Source organism: Pygocentrus nattereri, chromosome 6, assembly GCF_015220715.1.
Source record: "Pygocentrus nattereri isolate fPygNat1 chromosome 6, fPygNat1.pri, whole genome shotgun sequence".
In the NCBI taxonomy this organism is placed as follows: domain Eukaryota; kingdom Metazoa; phylum Chordata; class Actinopteri; order Characiformes; family Serrasalmidae; genus Pygocentrus; species Pygocentrus nattereri.
Window position 1 is genome coordinate 48,223,428 of NC_051216.1, and position 20,495 is coordinate 48,243,922.

The 20,495-nt window shown below is 45.8% G+C and overlaps 2 protein-coding genes across 2 annotated transcripts; both read right to left on the reverse strand.

The window, feature by feature from the left end:
- Positions 1-999: 999 nt before the first annotated feature.
- On the reverse strand, positions 1,000-11,314 carry cnmd (chondromodulin). The gene is made up of 7 exons (XM_037539304.1): positions 11,243-11,314; positions 9,877-10,038; positions 4,753-4,896; positions 3,085-3,198; positions 2,432-2,582; positions 1,800-1,978; positions 1,000-1,224 (listed from the first exon to the last, which is right to left on the reverse strand). The coding sequence occupies exons 1-7, from the start codon at positions 11,312-11,314 to the stop codon at positions 1,000-1,002; spliced, it is 1,047 nt and encodes a 348-aa protein (XP_037395201.1).
- An 841-nt stretch (positions 11,315-12,155) lies between these two features.
- Positions 12,156-20,207, reverse strand: si:ch211-199f5.1 (protocadherin-8). The gene is made up of 3 exons (XM_017719386.2): positions 17,759-20,207; positions 15,800-15,998; positions 12,156-12,767 (listed from the first exon to the last, which is right to left on the reverse strand). The coding sequence occupies exons 1-3, from the start codon at positions 20,138-20,140 to the stop codon at positions 12,427-12,429; spliced, it is 2,922 nt and encodes a 973-aa protein (XP_017574875.1). The 5' UTR covers positions 20,141-20,207; the 3' UTR covers positions 12,156-12,426.
- Between the last annotated feature and the right edge of the window lie 288 nt (positions 20,208-20,495).

Consider the following 20,495-nt stretch of genomic DNA (forward strand, 5'->3'; position numbering starts at 1 on the left):
AGATTTTGTAGTTTAGTGCAGGTCAGTTAAAGTCCACCATGCAGTCTTCATATACAAACACTGATATATTTGCGCCCTGCTACATCTGCCCTGGTCAACTGTAAGTGGTATTATTTTGAAATGGAAGCGGCTAGGAGCAACAACAGCTCAGCCTGGAAACGGTAGACCATGCAAACTCACAGACCAGGGCTGCTAAGTGCTGAAGCATGCAACACGTTAAAAGCAGCCATCCTCTGTTGCATCCCTCACTACAGAGTTCCAAACTGCTTCAGGAAGCAACACTAGCACAAGAACTGTGTGTTGGGAGCTTCAGGAAATGGGTTTCCATGACTGAGCAGCTGCTCACAGGCCTAAGATCACTATACGCAATGGCAAGTGTCAGCTGGATGGATGTAAAGTGCCTCCACCGGACTCTGGAGCAGTGGAAACGTGTTCTCTATTGGTCAGTCTGATGATGAATCTGGGTTTGGTGGATGCCAGGAGAACGTTACCTACCAGAATGCAGAGTCAGTAAAATTTGGTGGAGGAGGGATGATGAGCTGGGCTGTTTTTCAGGGTTTGGGCTCTCAGTTCCAGTGAAGGGTGATGTTGATGCTACAGCACAAAGACATTTTACACAGTTAAGCTTCCAGCTTTGCTGCACGCGTTTCGAGGAGGGCTCTTTGTTTTGGCCATATAGTGTTTGTCATATTCTATTATTTCACTTCAGAAAGTGTCAGGACGCAGAATCACCTGACAGAGTTGTGTCATAAGTGTTTATAAACATTTTTGCACACCTATGTCAGTTCTCATGAAGGGCTTAGGTAGGAGTGATGTAGCCTTGTGAACACTGCCTAACCCTAACCCTAACACTGATTTGCATTAGACATAAGGCCTTATTTATCATAGTAATGTGACCTCAAAACCAACAATGGCTGTCCAGAATCTCAGTAAATATATATACACATTTCTAAGAGAGCTGCTTTTTTGAGCTCTAACATTTACGACCGGGTTCCTCTCCTAGACGAGCCCCATCATGCGGGCGGCCCACCAGCGGCAGGGCAGTATGACCCTGCAGGCCACTCGGCAGCCGCGATAGTTGTAGGGCCATGGCCAGTAGCCCCCCAGCGGCTCGCAAATCCGCTCGCAGTGAGTGTGACCGTGCTGGCACTCGCTACAGCAGATCCCACGGTGGTCCAGCATGGGGTCAAACACCAGGGTCCCTGTCTCACTGTCCTGCCGTCTCTGCGGAGAGAAGAGACAATCCATCTCAAGTTTCTTTAGTTTAGCACTGGTGGTTAGGAGTTTAATCAATTAGAGGTTAATTAGGGGTCCTGGACCCTCCAGGACCCCCTGTATTTCACACTTTGCTGATGGTTAATCTAATGTGTTAGGACTTCTCTACAGCTCTGCAAGTCCTAACCAATAGGAGAGCTTAGTTACATCTACCTAGACACCACGGAGGTAGACAATTCCTGACTGGCCAGTTTTCCACAAGAATATAACCTTTACTGTCCAGTACTTGATAATGGAGCAAGAGCAGTGCTGTAATACTTACGGCAAAGTCTAAATACAAACATGATCCTCTTGAACACAAATAAACACGTGCATTCTTTAGTTCCCTAGTATCATGATAAATGTCATGTTTTGTTGATTTTCTAAGTGTAAATGAGCCTAAGTGAACTAAGTGAACTAAGTGAACACGTCTCCTCAACACTTCTGCACATCGGAATGCGTTACTGTTTATTTGCTAAATTTAATAATTCATTTAATCAAATAAATGCTGTAAATGTAAATGATCTGCAGTGAATTAGCCTCACGTGGTAAGGGTTTTCAGGGTTGTACGCAGATCCAGCAGATCCCGCAGATCCCGTCTCCAGCGTGTCCTCCTCCAGGCCTGGGCTGGCCGTGATGTTCTCCACGTTCCTCGCTCCGTCCTCAAACTCTTCTGCCTCGCTCTGCCGTCTCACGCGCCTCACGTCTCTCCTCCTCCGCCCTGCTTCACCAGCAGACACAGATAAACCAGAGCACAGAACCAGACCGGCCAATGCAAATCTCAGGCTAAAACCTGGGATACACTGAAATTCCGGATTCTAAAGAAGTTTGACTGAAAACCAACTCTTTCTGCTCGTTACTTCATGCATAGTCAGGATGACTTGTGTATGGTTTAATGTTTACTCATTAAATAATGCATGAATTACTGCACCCTTATTGTAAAGTGTTCCACATCGTTCTAATCGACTGAACACCCTCAGCTGAGGCTGCTGACACTTCCTGTCAGAATTACAGTGACTGAAGCTGGGGGCTTTGCTCCGGGTGAAGGTCGTCCTGTTACGCTGTAGAAGCCCAGCTGTGGTCGTTGTGACACACAGCACATCTGGACTGGTATCAACATAACAGGGCACCTTCTACCCACACGCTCGACTGTCACTGACGGAGGATCAGGAAATACTCTTTGGGTGAGTTGCGTGAAGCCAGTGGACTGGAAGGTCTCTGCAGAAGTTCAGGATCTGAGAGCTCAGGAAGCTCCTGTCTGTCACAGGTTCCTGTGACGCCACCCAGATCACAGGGTCTTCGTCTGATTTCAGTGGCACCATCTCCTCCTGACGGTGGAATCAAAGGGAAAATAAAGGTTAGGATGTAAAATCTAATCGGCTACATTTAAAAGAGTGAAAACCCCAAAATCATGGAAAGGGTCAAATCTTACAAACAATTATACAGTCCCATTTCCAAAAATGTTGACACTGTGTAAAACGTGAATGAACCTTTTTAAAAAGGATTCTATATAGCACCAAAAAGGGTTCTGCTATTGTTACAGTGTCATGCTTGTTACAGTAGAAGAACCCATTTGTGCTATAATGAGCCCTTAAAGAACCATCGTTTTTAAGTATGTATGCCTCTAAGCGGTTTCTGGTTACTAAAAGCTCGTGTCAGTAGTGTTTAGTGGACTGATATTAGCAGAGGTGAGTGTTTTCTCGTTTTTCTTCGTCTGATATTTATGGTCTGAACTGAATTCTGAGCTCTAATGGTCTCGGTTCACTATGAGAAGATGAGCGTTTGGCTTGCCTGTAATGTAAAAGCAGAGTAAACCAGTTCATTTCATACCAGTTGAATCGTCACGCTGTCCTTGGGCGACGTTCCCAACTCAGGAAGTTTAGCTTTAGTTTGGGACCTGATGTAACACTTGTCTTCTCCGGAGAACCAGACTGCAGTCACACCCTTCAGAGCACGACAGAGATGATTTCAGGTGTGATTTCTGCAACCTTCAAGTCTTTCTGGGTGATTCCACAATCGGGGTGTCATTTGTGTCCCACTGATGTCACGTTTATAAATATGTACAAGACTTTTAAAGATAGTGTCCTTCACCACAGCGTACGTTCAGATGAATGACTTTAATAAAACCTACCAGCACTTAGAAAACAGTCCATTAGAATAATCATCAAAACACTTCAAACATCACTATTTTTGCGTTCATGTGCAAATCCAGTTACCATCTCACGCTTTAAGCACTTTTTCATGAGTCGCCCATTATAGGTTATTATTATATGTACAAAATTCAGACAAACTGGTACCTGAACACATCCACACCTACAAGAATCTGGAATGTTCCACAAGCCACGTGATCAACAGACCTGAATTTTTCACTGAATGCTTATTTTTCTTTGATGTTGACAATGACTGATGAGGTCGTCTTTAAGTTCAGCCCCGTTGTCTTAATTACAGACTGCATTTTAATTAAGTACAACCCCAATTCCAAAAAACCTGGGGTGCTTTGTAAAATACAAATAAACATAAATGAAAACAGATTGCAGTGATTTGCGAATCTCATAGACTCATATTTTCTCCACAGTGGACCACAGAACACCTATCAGATGTTGAATGTGAGACATTCTGCTTTTATTTCCATTTGTTTACATTTTACACCACGTCCCATGTTTTTGGAATTGGGGTTTGTAGATAATCACATTGTCCTTCAAGGTGGCCTTAGAACAGAAAACTGTATTTGACACTGGTACGGTTGTATAAGGAGTGTTTGATACATTGATCCTCAAACGCTGCCGTCTCCTCCTTCAAATACAGACCCCGCATTTGTAAAAGAGGGTAAAACAGAATCATTAATATTCACGTCCACAAAATTTCCATACTTCAGTCGACGTTCTAGCCCAGCGAAACAACAACAGCAGAGCAGCAGCAATGAAAATGACTGACTCTGTGCAGAAATGCAGCTCCAGGCTGTGAAGGGACATCGAGGTGTTATCTGCTTTCTGACAGCTGAAGCAGGTCATCTTAAACCGAGAGCTTCACAGTGAGAACAGCTTTAATTTACTGTGTGTGGTTGTCGGGATCGAACGTGGGACCTAGTGTAGCTAATGTTATGTCCGAAAAGGAAAACAGCTCGTGTCATTCCGGAGCCAAATCACAAGGCTGTAAAACCACATGTGGGCATTTTCACCTCAACCAAAGTCACATGCCTTCTATGTAGAGATTAGAGAGAATTTAAAAAGCAGAATAAATGCTTTTTTGTGGGACCTTCCCTGTCCGTCTGCTGCTGGCATGAATGCTATTAACCACATTTTGTGTATTTAATAATTCTATGCTAGAAAACTCAAAGCCACTGTCTGAAAAGAGACCCTGTAAAAATGTGGTGTTCCTGTTGTTCCTGTGATAAAAAGTAGTTTCTAAGAGTTACAAGGGGGTTAAATGGCCCCTCAGTCACGGAATCCTCCTCCTGCTTCACTACCAGTTACCTGGACCACACTAGGCATTTCTCACCGCCTGAAAATCATGGACCTCCACCGCCTCCCCGTCTCCGCTGCCTGTTCTGATTCTCTCAAGGTTGTTTGCAGAGTCGATCTCCATGGAAGCGTCGGCCTGTTTCCCGTTAAGGCTCACGCTGTAGTGGACGCTGATCACCTGCTGACATCAGAAGAGAGACTCAGGTCCTCATATCGAACACTGTATACAGTTAAAACTGATCTAAGTCTGAGGGTCTTTCACAGAGTCTCCTGTGAAAGTATTACAGCAGCAAGGCCAGTTCTGTCAGTGTTGCAAAGCACTGTAGACACTGTTGAGATAAAAGGATGAATGAGGCAGCGGATCAAGTCAAGAAATTCAAGTTTCAAGAGTTTCCTCAAAAAGCACTACTTTAAAATGACTAAAATAAGTTATAGTCATATAAAAATTGTGGAAATAAAGTTATAGTCGTACAGCTGAGACGGACCGATCTCCTCAGTAGGCCTAACGTTGTATGTATGGGAACTTCTGCCCCAGACACAGGCAGTGCGTTGTATAAAGGGGTTTTTTGGATGGTGGAAAGCATCTGGAGTTTGGGAGGACTGAGAAACACTGCTGCACAGCAAAAATATGAAAACAAGCCAGCTGTTAATGAGAAGACTGGATGATAAAGACTGGCAAAAGCTGGTCTGTGAGCCAAATTAATAAGGAAAGTGTCCAACCAAAGGCCTTGGGGAGGGCAGCATGACTCGATACAGAAAGGATGAGAAAATGAAAAATATATATCTTAAGAGTGGTTGGAAATAAGGGTTACCAGAAAACTAACTGACCACGCTTCTTGGGGAGTTCCTCCTTTTCTCTCTGTGGTTCTTGAGTCTTGGTGCTTCGGGACGACAGCTGGACAAATAAAACTGAGCTGAACTGAACTGAATGTCACAGTATTGAGTTGGTTCTCACTGAAGAACCTCAATCTGCTTTCTCCAGCATCTGAGGGCCCTGAGCCCGCAGTTCTAGATGGCAGAGAGCTGTTAGGTGGGCAGGCTTTAGGCATAATCATTAGAGCCTGGATGCCACCGTATGAAGCCAAAACCGCCGCGCTCACCGGGCGCTGTAAACGCAAACACGGTGTGAGCCATTTGGGCGCAGGACCTTACTGGAGTCCCTCACGGCACCTGGCTGTGACATAGTTTCAGCATTCTTTCACCAACAGGCTGGCATTTGTGCTAAAGCTCTCCTGGAAGTGTTCAACTGAGAGCGGCACAGTTCTTCAGAAAGAAGTGAACAGTGGAAACAAATACTTACCAAATTACACTAACGAGTTAAACTTGATGTGGGAATTAAATTTGCATAATAATACAGAAGCTAATTTATGGCAGTGAGAGAACTCCAGGCGCTGTCACTTCTGTGCGACTGTGACTTGTTAGCTGCTGGTTGTCCGTACGGAAAACTCCAAATATATGTTTCAACGTATGAAAATGACCAAAATGTATTTGTTAAATATATTTAAAATGCATTTATTAGTGTGTGTGGTTCTCTGTGTGGAGTCGAGTGTAATGAAGGTTCCAGATGTAACTAAACGTACCGACTGTGATCTGCACTGTACTTTACATTCACCACGTACGTCTGCAATCAGACTCTCACACACAGTGTACTTCACATAAACAAGATACCAGATCAGACCTGAGTATCAATACCTGCAGCCCTCGCTTCTGTCCTGTTAAAGGTGAAAGAACCCTTTAATCATGTTTAAGTGTTCATGGTTCTATATAGAACCATTTTCTTTACTAAGGAACCCTTAAAGAACCATCATGTAGTATGTTCTACATTCAGCCCAGTCTAAAGTTGCAAAAAATAGAATGCTGGAAATATAGGTCCATTGGAACAAAGGATCCTGGGAATATAGAGCCCTGGGAAAATAGGGTGCTGGGAATATAGGACCCTGGGGAAATAGGGTGCTGGGAATATAGGGCACTGGGAAAATAGGGTGCAAGGAATATAGGGCACTGGGAAAATAGGGTGCTAGGAATATAGGGCCTTGGGAAAATAGGGTGCTGGGAATATAGGGCCCTGGGAAAATAGGGTGCTATATATATAGGGCCTTGGGAAAATAGGGTGCTGGGAATATAGGGCCCTGGGAAAATAGGGTGCTAGGAATATAGGGCCTTGGGAAAATAGGGTGCTGGGAAAATAGGGTGCTAGGAATATAGGGCCTTGGGAAAATAGGGTGCTGGGAATATAGGGCCCTGGGAAAATAGGGTGCTAGAAATATAGGGCCCTTGGGACATAGGATCCTGGGAATATAGGGCCCTTGGGACATAGGATCCTGGGAATATAGGGCCCTTGGGACATAGGATCCTGGATACAAAGTGCTGTTTTCTAGACACTTAAATCAGAAAATAGTGGACCCTGGGACCATGAGCCTCTTCAGTCTCCACACAGAGAGGTTTATATCCCTGCTGACCCTGTAAGGAACCACAACCTCAAAGCCTCCGTGACATTAGTCATCAGCTAAAATCAACCCATGACCTTTTAAAGCTTGCAGGTTACTGAGCTTCCACCATTCTTTGGTCTGGACCTTCATCTGTCTCTTTTATGAGATGCTCCACCACTGGGGATGAAGGGAGTCACATTTATACTGTATTTCACCATCTCGCGTGTCATTAGTCACGGGTGGATATTGTTAGTGATTATAGGTACTTATAAGCTACATACAGGTTAACTATTGAAACTATTCCAGTCCACTAATCTAGCCCATCTTCTCTTAGTGTTTTCTGGAGATGAATCTGAAGAGTCTACATATCTTTTCATGTTTTTGTGGTCATTCTGGTCTTTGTTGTTGGTGTTTATCCACCTGCAGGGCTGTATCTGCAGTAATGGTCAGAGTTACAGCTCACCTATCAACATGGAGACATGGGCCCAGTCCCATTTCTTATTTTCACTCCTACCCCTTGTTTTGGAGCGCTGCCCCTTGTTCCTGAGCTACAGGGCAGTGGTTGAGATCTTCCTCTGAAATGAGACCCTCTAATAAAAGGGCATCACTTCATTAACAGCTACTAGCGCCGCTCTGTAGGCGACCCTGCCCGTCTGCAGGGACAGCAGAGGAGGGGAAAGTTCAGCTCCTCACTGCTGGGCTTTAGTTACATTTAGGGATCAGACGCCTTCAAAGAGGGGGGCAGTTATTTATTATCACCCCCCCTAATTCTTCAGTGATGTGAAGCTGAAGTCAGAGATTCTCCAGATTCTTGAGAATTTTCCCGTTCCACCTTAAATGGAGCAGCAGTTCCATTCTGGAGCTTCGGGCATCAGAACTGCTGGACTATTTAAGGTGGAACTGGAAAGTTGTTGCTATGAAGAATAGAAGCATAAAACACTGAAACAACATTAAACTAAGATAAAACAGTGATAATCGTCATTTTTTAACAGAGGAAATTCTCACATTTCTTCTTCAGCCGTCTGGCCATGTAGCCCCAACACTTCACCTCACCCCTCCATCTCAACAAGAATCAGGACCCCCTACACCTAGACAAGGCAAAGCAGAGGGGTAGGGCTGAGTGGTAGGGGCGAGGGGTGAAATGGGACTGGGCCTTGGTCTTCTTAATGACGCAGTCCAGTCCTATGAACAGATTTTGTTCGTCCCCTGAATCACGCGTTCGACGAGCTCTCAGGCTGAAACGGACTTCATTGCCCGGACTCCTCCGGGTGATCATGTGACATTAGTTTCCTTCTGAATCGGAATCCGAAATGGACTCCAGTACCCACAATCCTATCGTGGATCACATGACTTCTGACAACGTTCACAGTCACCAGGGTACTAAGAGGTTTCACCTGTGTCATATGATCAGAACAGCTTATATAAGCCCGGGCTTTAGTCAGAGTGCGAGGTGCTGCTTCTTCGAGAACTTACTGAGCGTTTGTGCTGATTGGATTCTTCTGATTTGCTGACCTTTGCTGACCCTTGTCTTCTACTCTGCCTTTTGCTTGTCCCTCTTGTACCTCTGCCTTGGGTTTGATCTGAGTTTTGCACCCTTCCGCCTGCTTTCTCGACCACGTCTTCTGCCTTGCCCTATTGTTTTGTTCGCCTGGTGCTGTGGTCACCACTGTGGTCCTTCTCCGTTTTCTGGTTTAGACCCAGGCCTGTTCTTTGACCACGTTTTTGCTTTGTGATAACAAAACCTGTCTTATCCATTTAGTCCGCACGCGTCTGGGTTCCGCTGACTGGTCACACAGAAGGATTCACTATTTTCTAGCAGATTTAGACGAACCTTCTTTGTTCTTTTGGGGGGCGGGGCCAGGTGTATGTGTTAATCTGATCGATTGCTTTGATCAGCCTTTTAGCCTGTAAGGGAGCCCCCTCACTAAACCCACCTGCACAAATACAGCACCATGACTTTGTTTGACCTCTTATTCTCCAGGGTATATTTTGGTTTGTTCATCTGAATTTTTGTGACCAAATCGTGAGGCAAATTATTCAGTAACACCATGAAATAAATGTATTTATTTAAATAAAAGCCCCTCAAATGAACAGAACATGTGTTTTATGATCTCCACAGAACATAGAAGCCTGGACAATATGCTGTGGTCAGTGCTCCATTACATTTGTGCAGTTGGGTTTAATGAGGGTGTGTCGTTTGAGCCAAACAAGAGTCGAAAAGCAAACAGCTAATTTGTAGGAAGCTGTTTGCACCTGTTAGAGAATTTTCTCCATCTCTATTTCTGACATAGAATATCAACATTTTGACTAAGTATCTCAAAATAAAGACATGGTCTCAAACCGTTGATTCACTTTGACAAAATAATGACTTATTTTATTGAAATATTGACTTATTTTCTCAAAACAACAACTTTGAATATTGAGATGACTCTCAAAATGCTGACTGATTAATGTAATAACGACTTATTTTATCATAATTCTGACTTATTTTCTCTCAGGATGTCTTCCTTCTGAACATTTGAATTGACATAATGACTCATTATGTCATGAGTTTTTCACGCTGCTGCAAGAAGTAGAAAAACAATACGGCTGTTTTTTCTTCGTTAAATGTCAGAAACAGGCCTCCCGAGTTTGGAAGCTACAGTGAGTGTTATTTTTTCTGAGCTGCTCTCTGGTTTGGAGAACTTGCATCATGTTGCTGAATAGGTGCCAGTCAGACACGCAGCACCTACTTGTTTTCCGCTGTCTTTCCACAGGTGGAACGCTCCGATGGCTCCGAGCAGGATGAGTCCAGCTCCGGTGATGAGCACTGCCACTCCGGTTCTCCAGAGACAGCCATTCCCGAGTGGCTTCAGGCCTGAACCCCTGCAAGCCTTACGGACACACAGAGGACTTCAGACGTGGCTGGAATAAATGCTGACCTAGTTGGAGGATATTCTCCTCCTAGGTGGTCCGATGCTCTACTAGGTGGTCTGATATTCTGCTAGGTGTTTACTGTTTTTCATACTTTAGAGTAACAGTAGACACACATGTAAATAAACAGTGACCAAAAAGTGTGGAAATGTATTTAATTATATATATTTAATAAATACCTGTCATATAACACATTATTCTACAAGTCTACCTAGTCTACCACTTTGTATGTGTGTATATAAATAAAATTAATTTTATGCATTTATATCTCCCAAAGTTAAAAAGTGTCAGGCGGTGCGACCGTCCAACCATAAATACAGATCATGGAAACTACTAGAAATGATAATTTAGCCAAACAAATTTCTAAATACTTCAAAAGTGGCATGTTTTTAATTTTTGAAAATAGTGCAGATTTTAAAATATTCAACTCAAAACATTTATAAATTCTGATTCCCTCAAATACTGACAACTGACAACAAAGGACTTTTATTCTGACATGCTTTTAAGAATGCATGGATTGTGTATTTCATCATGATGAACACGTAATGTGACCCTAATGGTGCAGTGCCGAGGTCAGTGCTCCATCACAAATATTAAAAATGGTCATTTTTAGTCACATCAAGCCGGTTCAGTTTACCAAGTCAGGTGGTGCGACCCTAGAAAAATCATGAACGTTTTATTATTATAATAATGTTTACATATTTTTAAAAAATGTGTGTAACATTTAGTTGAAGGACAAAGATTTATACAGGTGTCCAAGTACAAAGACAAGTTTATATACAGTTTCAGTTGCCATAAATAACTTTAAAATATACTTTTTATTTTTTACCATAGTCACAGCGTGTGACCTTTTTACGTGGTAACATTGAAGATTCTATTAAAAAATGAATTGATACCATTAGAAAAGCTATAAAACATATTAATACACTGAACAGAGCAGTTTATGTAAAAATAAGCACATCACATTTTAATTAATAGAATTTTTAAAATATCATCTATTATATTAACTATATATTAACTATAACTGTCCTAATTAGTGTTTTTTGTTCAAAAGCCTTGATGGAAAAGATGGAAAACTCATTTTGACCACTACTGTAGATATAAACACTGACCACAAAGCAGAGGTCAGGCTCTAATAGAAAGATGTAAACCGTAAGCTGGCAAAAGTAAATGGAGTCAACCTACTGGTGACCAGGCTCGCTCCACATCTCCAGGACCTTCAGGGGTTGTTGGAGTTTTCTCCAAGTCTTCTCCCATCGTGGAGCTCACCTGCTTCTCTGAGCGGAGTGGACTGAGCTGCATCTCAGAGCTGCTGTACAGGTGACGGAGTGCAAACCGCGACCTCACAGCAGACGTCCACCCAGTTCTTGCAGATGCCACAGTCTGGCACTTCCTCGCAAGGTGATGTGAACGCCAGCAGGATTTTTCCACAGGAACTGCCTCTTTCGCCCTGGCTGGCACTGACCATCTCCCCACAGCAGCGAGGGAGTGAAGCTCTACTGACCCACCACTGAGACACATTTCAAAGCTTCACTTGAATTGAAGGGGAAGTCCACCAATTCTGCTGAATTCCCCCATAACTCAGTGTCTGAGCTGTAATCAGAGATTCAGAGGGTTTGGTGTGAGACGGTTCAGACGTCTTTACAGTGGTGGTGATGGGAACCAGGCGTCGCCATGACTACAACACAGATATAGACACTTTATTTACCATCCAGAACCACCAGAGAACCTACACGAGTCTTCTGAGCTTATATGGAATGCTGATGATGGAAAACAGTGGAAAATCTGGAATAATGAGTTTTCTTTGGGGACTATTTTGCCGCACAGCGCCCTGCATGTCTCCCTCCACCATGAATGGAGTTGAAGTTCTCTAAACTCTCATAAAACAGCGTCTCAGTCATCAGGCAGTGAATTCAGAACCAGCTCATGTAGGAACTTTCTGTAGGAGCTTTTAGAGGGACGTCTGGTTCCCATCACCACCACTGTGAGCGGTTCTGACTCGGTCAGTTTATCTAGAACAGAGCGTTTCACACCAAAGCGCTCAGTTTACATCTAAACTACTTAATTAATGTATATATTTTCCAAGACAGTACAGCCCTTCCTTGAAAATCTTTATTTCTGAAACACAGTGACCAAATGTAATACAAATACAATCACATTTATTAATACGACGTCACCCACGTGACGTATCGAGGTCGACTGGAACTGGGGTTGTGTTCTAGCTAAAACATGCCATGAAAAATACCAAAACATGAAAAGTTCATATACCGTCAGTAAAAAATATACTCTCTATATACAAAATGCCTTGTGTTCAGTCCAGGATACAAACACTGACCACAGACCACAACACCTAACACAGTCTAACACAGTCATGCGTCCGCGAACCTCCCGGGACTGTTCGCTGGGATGGGCTTTGTCGAGTGTGTGAACGCTTCCATTTCCTCGCTGTCCTTTCTCCTCTGCGGCTGTGGAGAGCAGATGTGGATGTAGTCGCACTGGCTTTGCCGGCTCTCTGCCACGCTCTGCAGGGCTGCCGTCCTGGAGGTTTGGCTCTCATAGTAGACGGGTCCTTGCCGGCTGTTGAGCGGGGACGGTGCCACCCTGGAGAAGGTGGACAGGTGTCGGGTGCCGCTGGGCCGAGCGGCTGATGGACTCCAACATCTGTCTGAGTGACCCAGAATTCGGCACTCGCTGGTACACGCCCAGAGACCTGGTGAAGACGGAACAAACATCCAAAGGCCTGTTCAGATTGGCTCAGGTTATCATGGGAAATTCTGTGATGAAACTCTCACATCTAAAGTTTCAAATAGAGCAACAACTCAAGAAGAACGTCTCTCGACATAAAATAACAAAGAGCTTCTGCTTTCCATCGTCTACGGTGCAGAATATCATTAAAGACTCAGAGAATCTGGAGAAATCTCTGTCTGTGAGGGACGAGGCTGAACACCAGTATCTGCTGGCCGTGATCTTTGGGCCCTCAGGCAGCACTGCATTAAAAACAGACATGATTCTGTAGTGGAAATCACTGCATGGGCTCAGAAACACTTCTGAAAACCACTGACTGTGAACACAGTTCATCACTGCATCCACAAACGCTGTTAAACTCTAAAACACAAAGAAGAACCCAAATATAAACAGGATCCAGAAACGCTGCCACCTTCTCTGGGCCTGAGCTCATTTAAAATGGACTGAGGGGAAGTGGAAAAGTGTCCGGCGGTCCGACGAACCAACATTTGAAATTCTTTAGGAAATCATGGACACTGAGTCCTCCAGGCTGAAGACCACTCAGCCTGTTATCAGTGCTCAGTTCTAAAGCCAGTATTCATGATGGTTTAGGGGGCATTAGTGCTCATGGCCTGGGTGACGTGCTCATCTGTGAAGGCCCCATTAAAGCTGAATGATATGAACATGTTTTAGCAACATCTGCTGCCGTCCAGACGACGTCTTTTTCAGGGAAGGCCTGGATTATTTCAGACGATGTCAAACCACATTCTGCCTGTATTACAGCAGCACTGCTCCGTATTAAAGGAGTCCGGGTGCTAAACTGACCTGCCTGCAGTCCAGACCGGTCACCACTGAGAACGTTTGGCGCATTATGAAATGAAAAACAGGAGAAATGAGCTCCTGAAACTGACGATCAGCTGAAATCCTGAATCAGACAAGAACAGGAAACATCTCACTGTCAGAGCTGCAGCAGCGTCTCCTCAGTTCCCAAACACTGACAGAGCAGTTAAAGAGGAGGCGATGGACTCAGCGGTGAACAGACCCGTCCCAACTTTACTGGAACATGTTGTTGGCATCAAATTCAAAACGAGCGAATATTTTTCAGAAACAATCAAATTTCTCAGTTTCAACAGTTCATACATGTTGTCTTTGTGCTGTTTTCAATTAAATATATGGTTTAATTGATTTGCACATCATTGCATTTTGTTTTCATTTACATTTTGCACAGCATCCCAACCTTTTTGGAAATGGTGTTGTATCTGTAAAGTGCAATTATTCATATGTTATTATATTTTTTCAATTGTATGTGGTGTTAATAAAGGTTACTGATGCTTCTGGGGTTCTTTACATCATAAAACGGTTCTGCAGATTGATGCTGTAGATGGTTCTGTATTGGAACAAGCTTGACATTGTACAATAGAAGAACCCTTGTCAAAATGTTCTACATAGAACCAACCAGTGATCACGCATTTTGTTATCATTTCCACTGCGGTTCGGATTCAGGGTGACTCATACAGAAATGATCCCAACTCCCCTCATTTCAAAGTCACTTCCTCTCTTCCCTTTGTGCCTCGGTTTCATTTGCACTTGCCAAGCAGTGCTTCAGCATATTGAACGATGAGTCACCGCTGCCCCACTGACCCGTCCGCTAACAGATCGTCCACAGACGCATGGCCGGCCAAAAGCCCACACAGTGGAAGCTTTCAGTCGCCTCACGTCAAGGCCTCGTCTTACCTCACTGTCCTCTGTAAGCGCACTGAATGTATATAGTTATACATATATGAACATACATGAAACATATGAAATGTTGAAACTGAGAAATTTGATTGTTTCTGAAAAAATATTCGCTCATTTTGAATTTAATACCAGCAACATGTTCCAGTAAAGTCGGGACGGGTCTGTTCACCGCTGAGTCCATCGCCTCCTCTTTAACTGCTCTGTCAGTGTTTGGGAACTGAGGAGACGCTGCTGCAGCTCTGACAGTGAGATGTTTCCTGTTCTTGTCTGATTCAGGATTTCAGCTGATCGTCAGTTTCAGGAGCTCATTTGTCCTGTTTTTCATTTCATAATGCGCCAAATGTTCTCAGCGGTGACCGGTCTGAACTGCAGGCAGGTCAGTTTAGCACCCGGACTCTTTTAATACGGAGCAGTGCTGCTGTAATACATGCAGAATGTGGTTTGACATCGTCCTGCTGAATATATGTGTGTGTGTGTATATATATATATTTACACTGGTCAGGCATAACATTATGACCACCTCCTCGTTTCTACTCTCACTGTCCACTTTATCAGCTCCACTGACCGTATAGCTGCACTCTGTAGTTCTACAGTTACAGACTGTAGTCCATCTGTTTCTCTGATACTCTGTTACCCTGTTCTTCAGTGGTCAGGACCCCCATGGACCCTCACAGAGCAGGTACTGTTTGGGTGGTGGGTCATTCTCAGCACTGCAGTAACACTGACATTTTGATTAAGACTAAGACTAGTTGCCGGCCAGCGTTACGCCAATGTAGCCATACCATTTAACGTTGATTGCCAGCCAACATCAGGCCAATGTAGGCCCGCCGGCCAAAATGCAGTTGGCCCAAAATGTTTTACCAATGTTATACCAAAGTAATGCTGCTGAGCCAACATTGGGCCAATGCATATTTACTATTTGGGTTAAGTCCTCTATTTCTTTCAAAGAAAGAAGGCATCAAAATAAGGCTGATTATTTTGGACCCAAGAACAACAGCGTCACCCAAAGACAAAAACAAGTTCGCTCAGATGAAGCGGATTCACGTCCAGCACAAGTCGTAGATCCACTGTGTGAAATGTGTATGATGTATCATATACTGACGCCCCCTTTATTATTCATCCATTCAACTCACTACAACTAGCTCCAGGCATCTGTACAGATGTGGCTCAAGTGAGTGGGTTTTTCAAACCCCCCAGTCTAGTTTTAAGACTTGTGCTCTGGATCAATAGTTGACGTGAAACATCTTGTGGTTATTTGTGATTTGTGTCTGACCAGCTGACCTTTGTAAGATGAGTAGTCCTTTTTGGCTCCTTCTCCGCTTATGTCCGAGTCGCTGTCGTTGATGTCGCTGTCCCCTTTCCCGCTGTCCTTGCCACTAATGTGCGGGTCACGGGCGGCGACGGTCACCATGGAGTTTCCCTTCCACACCGTAACCGGCCGTGTGCTCTCTTTGCCGTAGCCAGGCAGCGTGGAGTAGCCCTGTGGACAGACAGACGCTGATTTAGGATACATGAACCACTTTTGAACCCACATCTACTCATAAATAGGGCTGAACCATATGAATCCAAATCTTATCACCTGTTATCTATAGTTACTGCTACTTATTATAGGGATGGAAAGTGGTCAGACTGCCCCCTGCTGTTTTTTCCTCAAATTGGAGGTGAATAATGGATTGGATGTGATGCACATTTACATGTCGTACAACATAACTAACATGTTACCCCCCCATACTGAGTTATATTTGACAATATGTCAATTTTCCAAATAACTGGCTGAGAGTGAAGGATAATAAACCGTGTTTACGAGTGGTTCCCATCGCTAGAACATCGTGCAGAGGGTTTCATTTTAATCTACACAGTTATGTTACTTAGTCAAGTTTTCTGCTACCTTAATGTATTCAGAGCTGCTGTGGAGATACACAGAGACTGTTTCAGAAAAGTTCCAGCTTGAAATTATTTCTCTAAATCAAAATTTCTCTAGGTAGAAACGAATGGAGATTCAAAATGTTTCGGATGCAACCAGCGGGTGGCGCAGTGGAGCAACTCCCTCCATATACGCATTTCCTAAAGACGAAGCGACAAAAACAAAAAAAAGTCTCTTCAGAGGTTTACGGGTTTATTTCCCCCCAAATTCTCCAGAGACTTTCCTCAAACTCACAGCCTTTCCTCTGAAATACGCAGCCAACTCTGCTAACTGTCCCGCTGGCTTGTGCTGTCGTGAGTGAACAGCTAGACTTCTTCTCCCTCCCGTCACGAGAGCAAAAGACACCCAGCGCCACCTAGTGTCCTGAAATAGCAACTGTTCAAAAGCTGCTGATGTTAATACCCGAGGAACAGAGGAGCACATTCCGGTTGTTCCACCATCACAACGATGAAGCCGTGAAAATGAGCTCAAAACAAAAACAAACACAGAAAGCTGATTTCTGTTGTTCTGTTTTCCCAAATTAACCATAAAAACCTTTAATTCTTCATTTTGAATTTTCATTTTAGTGATTTCAGTCATGTTGTGCAGATGCTGATGCATTATTTTGATGCCATACAACAATTGTGATGCTTGTTTATCTATTGAAATTGTAAAAATCCATCGCAATATTGTCTGTCTGATGTTACTGTTATTATTTTAAATATATAAAATATAAATAGCCTTTTATTTTGATAGAAATTGGTGGTAAATTATATATATATATATATAAAATCTCTGAAAAGTTGGCACTTAGTGGGATCACATATTTTTCTTTTAGACATTTTACATAAATATTTTATAGAATTTGTTTTACACTGTTGATAATTTTGGATGCTGACTGCTTCATGTGCTGCAGAGAGACTGTGTCAGTGGTGTTACTCAAGAAATATTATGTTTTAAAACTATAATATAGGAACAATATTTATCATTTTCTATAACGTCGGTTCAAAACTAAATTGTCAGTAAGCAATTTTTATGGTCAGTGGTGTTACGGTCAGTGGTGTCACGGTCAGTGGTGTTACGGTCAGTGGTGTCACGGTCAGTGGTGTCATGGTCAGTGGTGTCACGGTCAGTGGTGTAACATTACCAATGTTGCTTAATATAACAGACGCAATGTTTTACACTTGAATTATGTATCAGCTTTCATGCCTGCAGTGGTAGATTAACCCGTTATGTTATCAAAACTACCACGAATGACTTTACATTGACTTTAACGTCGCACAGCAGCCCAATAACAGAAAATAATTCAATGACATGAAGATAGAAACCGCACTTACGTCCATTTGACCAACACCAGTCCTGTATTTTGATTTGTAGAGAATTGTGGCCTCCACGCTGTCCGAGCTCGCCTCCACACTGTTGTGTATCATTTCCGCCGATCCTGTAGTGACCCTGCCGGTCAGTGTGTGAGAGTCGAACACGTTGGCCGTCTGGCTGGATATGAGTGAGACGACGTTGTTTTCCTTCTCTGTGTAGGGTCGATCTGCCGGGTCCTGCGTCTCCGCTGCTGCTCTCTTCCGGCTCTTTTTACGGGCGCATAAGAAATAGACCGAGACGCCAGCGAGCAGCAGGACAGAGCAGCCGGTCAGGGTGAAGACGAGGACGAATGCAGCCCAGTGTCCAGATTCCTCCCGCTCTCCCTCGCTGTAGTAGTTGTCGTTAGATGGGGCGCTCTCGGTGAGAGCGAAGCGGATGGTTGCTGTTGACGTGAGCGATGGGATCCCGTTGTCGTTCACAGTGACGGTCACTCTGGGCTCCTCATCCATGTCGTAACTGACCTTCCGGCTCATGTATATCTCCCCTGTGTCCTGGTCGATGGAAAACCCAGAATCTGCGCCTTCAGCCAGTCTGTAGGTCAGCTGGGCGTTGGAACCTGAGTCGGCATCCCTTGCCTTGATGCGAGTGACTACATACCCTGGCCCGGCATCTCTTGGCAGCGGAACCTCAGCAGATCCATTCTGCAGGACGGGCTGTGTCACGGATGGAGCGTTGTCATTCTGGTCAACCACATTGACCACCAGGACAGCACTGCTCTTGAGCTGTGGCCATCCTCGGTCGCTTGCCTGGACACGTAGCTCCAGCCTGGGTGTGACCTCGTGGTTGAAGCTCTGCAGTGCGTACACATGTCCTGCCTGGTTCATGATGGCAAACCGGGACGGTGCATCAGTGTCACTGTCCAGGAGATCATAGGTCACTTCCCCATTTAGGCCAATGTCCGGATCACTGGCTACCACTGTGGTGATGTACGTTCCAGGCAGCTGGTTCTCCTCTATGAAGCCCTCGTATGCTTTGGCACCAAAGATGGGAGCGTTGTCGTTGATATCCGTTACCTTGATGGTGTACTGGACTACGGTGCGCAGGGGTGGTGACCCAAAGTCCTCAGCCACCACACTCAAGTTGTATTGGGCAATCTTTTCTCTGTCCAGCCCTCCCACGGTCACTATGGCGTAACTTCCCTCATAGGCGCGGCGCAGCCGGAAGTGCCCATGTGCCCCCTGCAGGGTGCAGGCCACACGCCCGTTGTCGCCACTGTCCCGATCAGAGATGGTCACCACAGCGACCAATGCATCAGGTCCTGCCCCCTCACTGACCCGCGCTGCACCGTCTGGTGCTGGGGCTACCGGAGCCACGCTGACTTCGGGCCGGTTGTCATTGACGTCCTGCAGACGGACAATGACTTTGCAGGTGGTGGGCGGGGCTGGGATGGCGCCCAAATCAGCTGCCTGGACGTCAATCTCATACGCCGCCTGCTCCTCGAAGTCCACACTGCTGCCCAGCGTCATGCGGCCCGAACGCCTGTCCAGCCGGAAAAGCCGCCGCACCTCTGCGCCCGCCTGCTTGCTGAAGTCGAACACTACCTGACCGTTTGGCCCCTGGTCCGGGTCAGTGGCATGCAGTTGCAGCAGCAGGTGGCCAGGTGCTACATCCTCAGGCAGCTCCACCGCGTACAGTGGGCGCTCAAAGGCCGGGCTGTTGTCGTTGGAGTCCAACACCCTGACCGTAAGGTTGGTGGAGCCAGTGCGGGGTGGCCGGCCACCATCTGCCGCCTCCAGCTGCAGCACATGTACATCCTGCATCTCGCGGTCCAGCGGCCTGACCAGCACCAGCTCCGCGTACCGTACCCCGTCCACCCGGGTCACAGTCTCCACGGCGAAGTGCCCACTGGCCGACAGACGGTAGCTCTGGACCGAGTTGGTGCCCGAGTCTGGATCATGGGCAGGGTCTACAGGGAGCCGCGTGCCCAGCGGGGCAGCCTCGGAAACTTCCAGCGCGAGCTCCGCGCTGGGAAAGACGGGGGCGTGGTCGTTCACGTCCAGCACCTCCACCTCCACGCGCAGCAGCTCAAAACGCTCGCCCGACACGAGCGCCACGTCCAGCGCAAAGACGCAACGCGCGCTCCTCTTGCACAGCGCCTCTCGGTCCACGCGCTCCGTCAACATGAGCGCACCGTCACTCTCGGAGACGCGCAGGAACGGCATCGCTGCGCTCACGAGCCTGAAGGAGGTGGTGCGCGCGCCGGCGGTGGCGTTGGAAAGAGAGCCGATGCGCGCGGGCGGACGCAGCTCCTCGCGCATCTCGAAGCGGACCGCGCGCTGCTCCGAGACCGCGCGCCGCGCGCACAGTAGCAGCAGCAGCGCCACGAAGAGCGAGACCTCCATCCGAGCCACGAGACAGGAATCAGAGCGCGAGAGAGGAGTCCGGGCTGTCCGCGCGCAGGCAGGAGACTAATGTACGCACATACACTCTCTCTCTCTCTCTCTCTCTCTCTCTCTGGCCCCCCCTCCCTCTCTCCCTCTCTCTGTCTCCCCCTCTCTCCCTCTCCCTTTTTCCCCCTCTCTCCCTCTCTCTTTCTCCCCCTCTCTCCCTCTCCCTTTTTCCCCCTCTCTCCCTCTCTCTTTCTCTCTCTCTCTCTCTCTGTCCCCTCTCTTTCTCTCTCTCTCTCTCAGTCTCTCTCTCTCTCTCTCTCTCTCTCTCAGTCTCCCTCTCTCTCTCTCTCCCCCTCTCTTTCCCCTC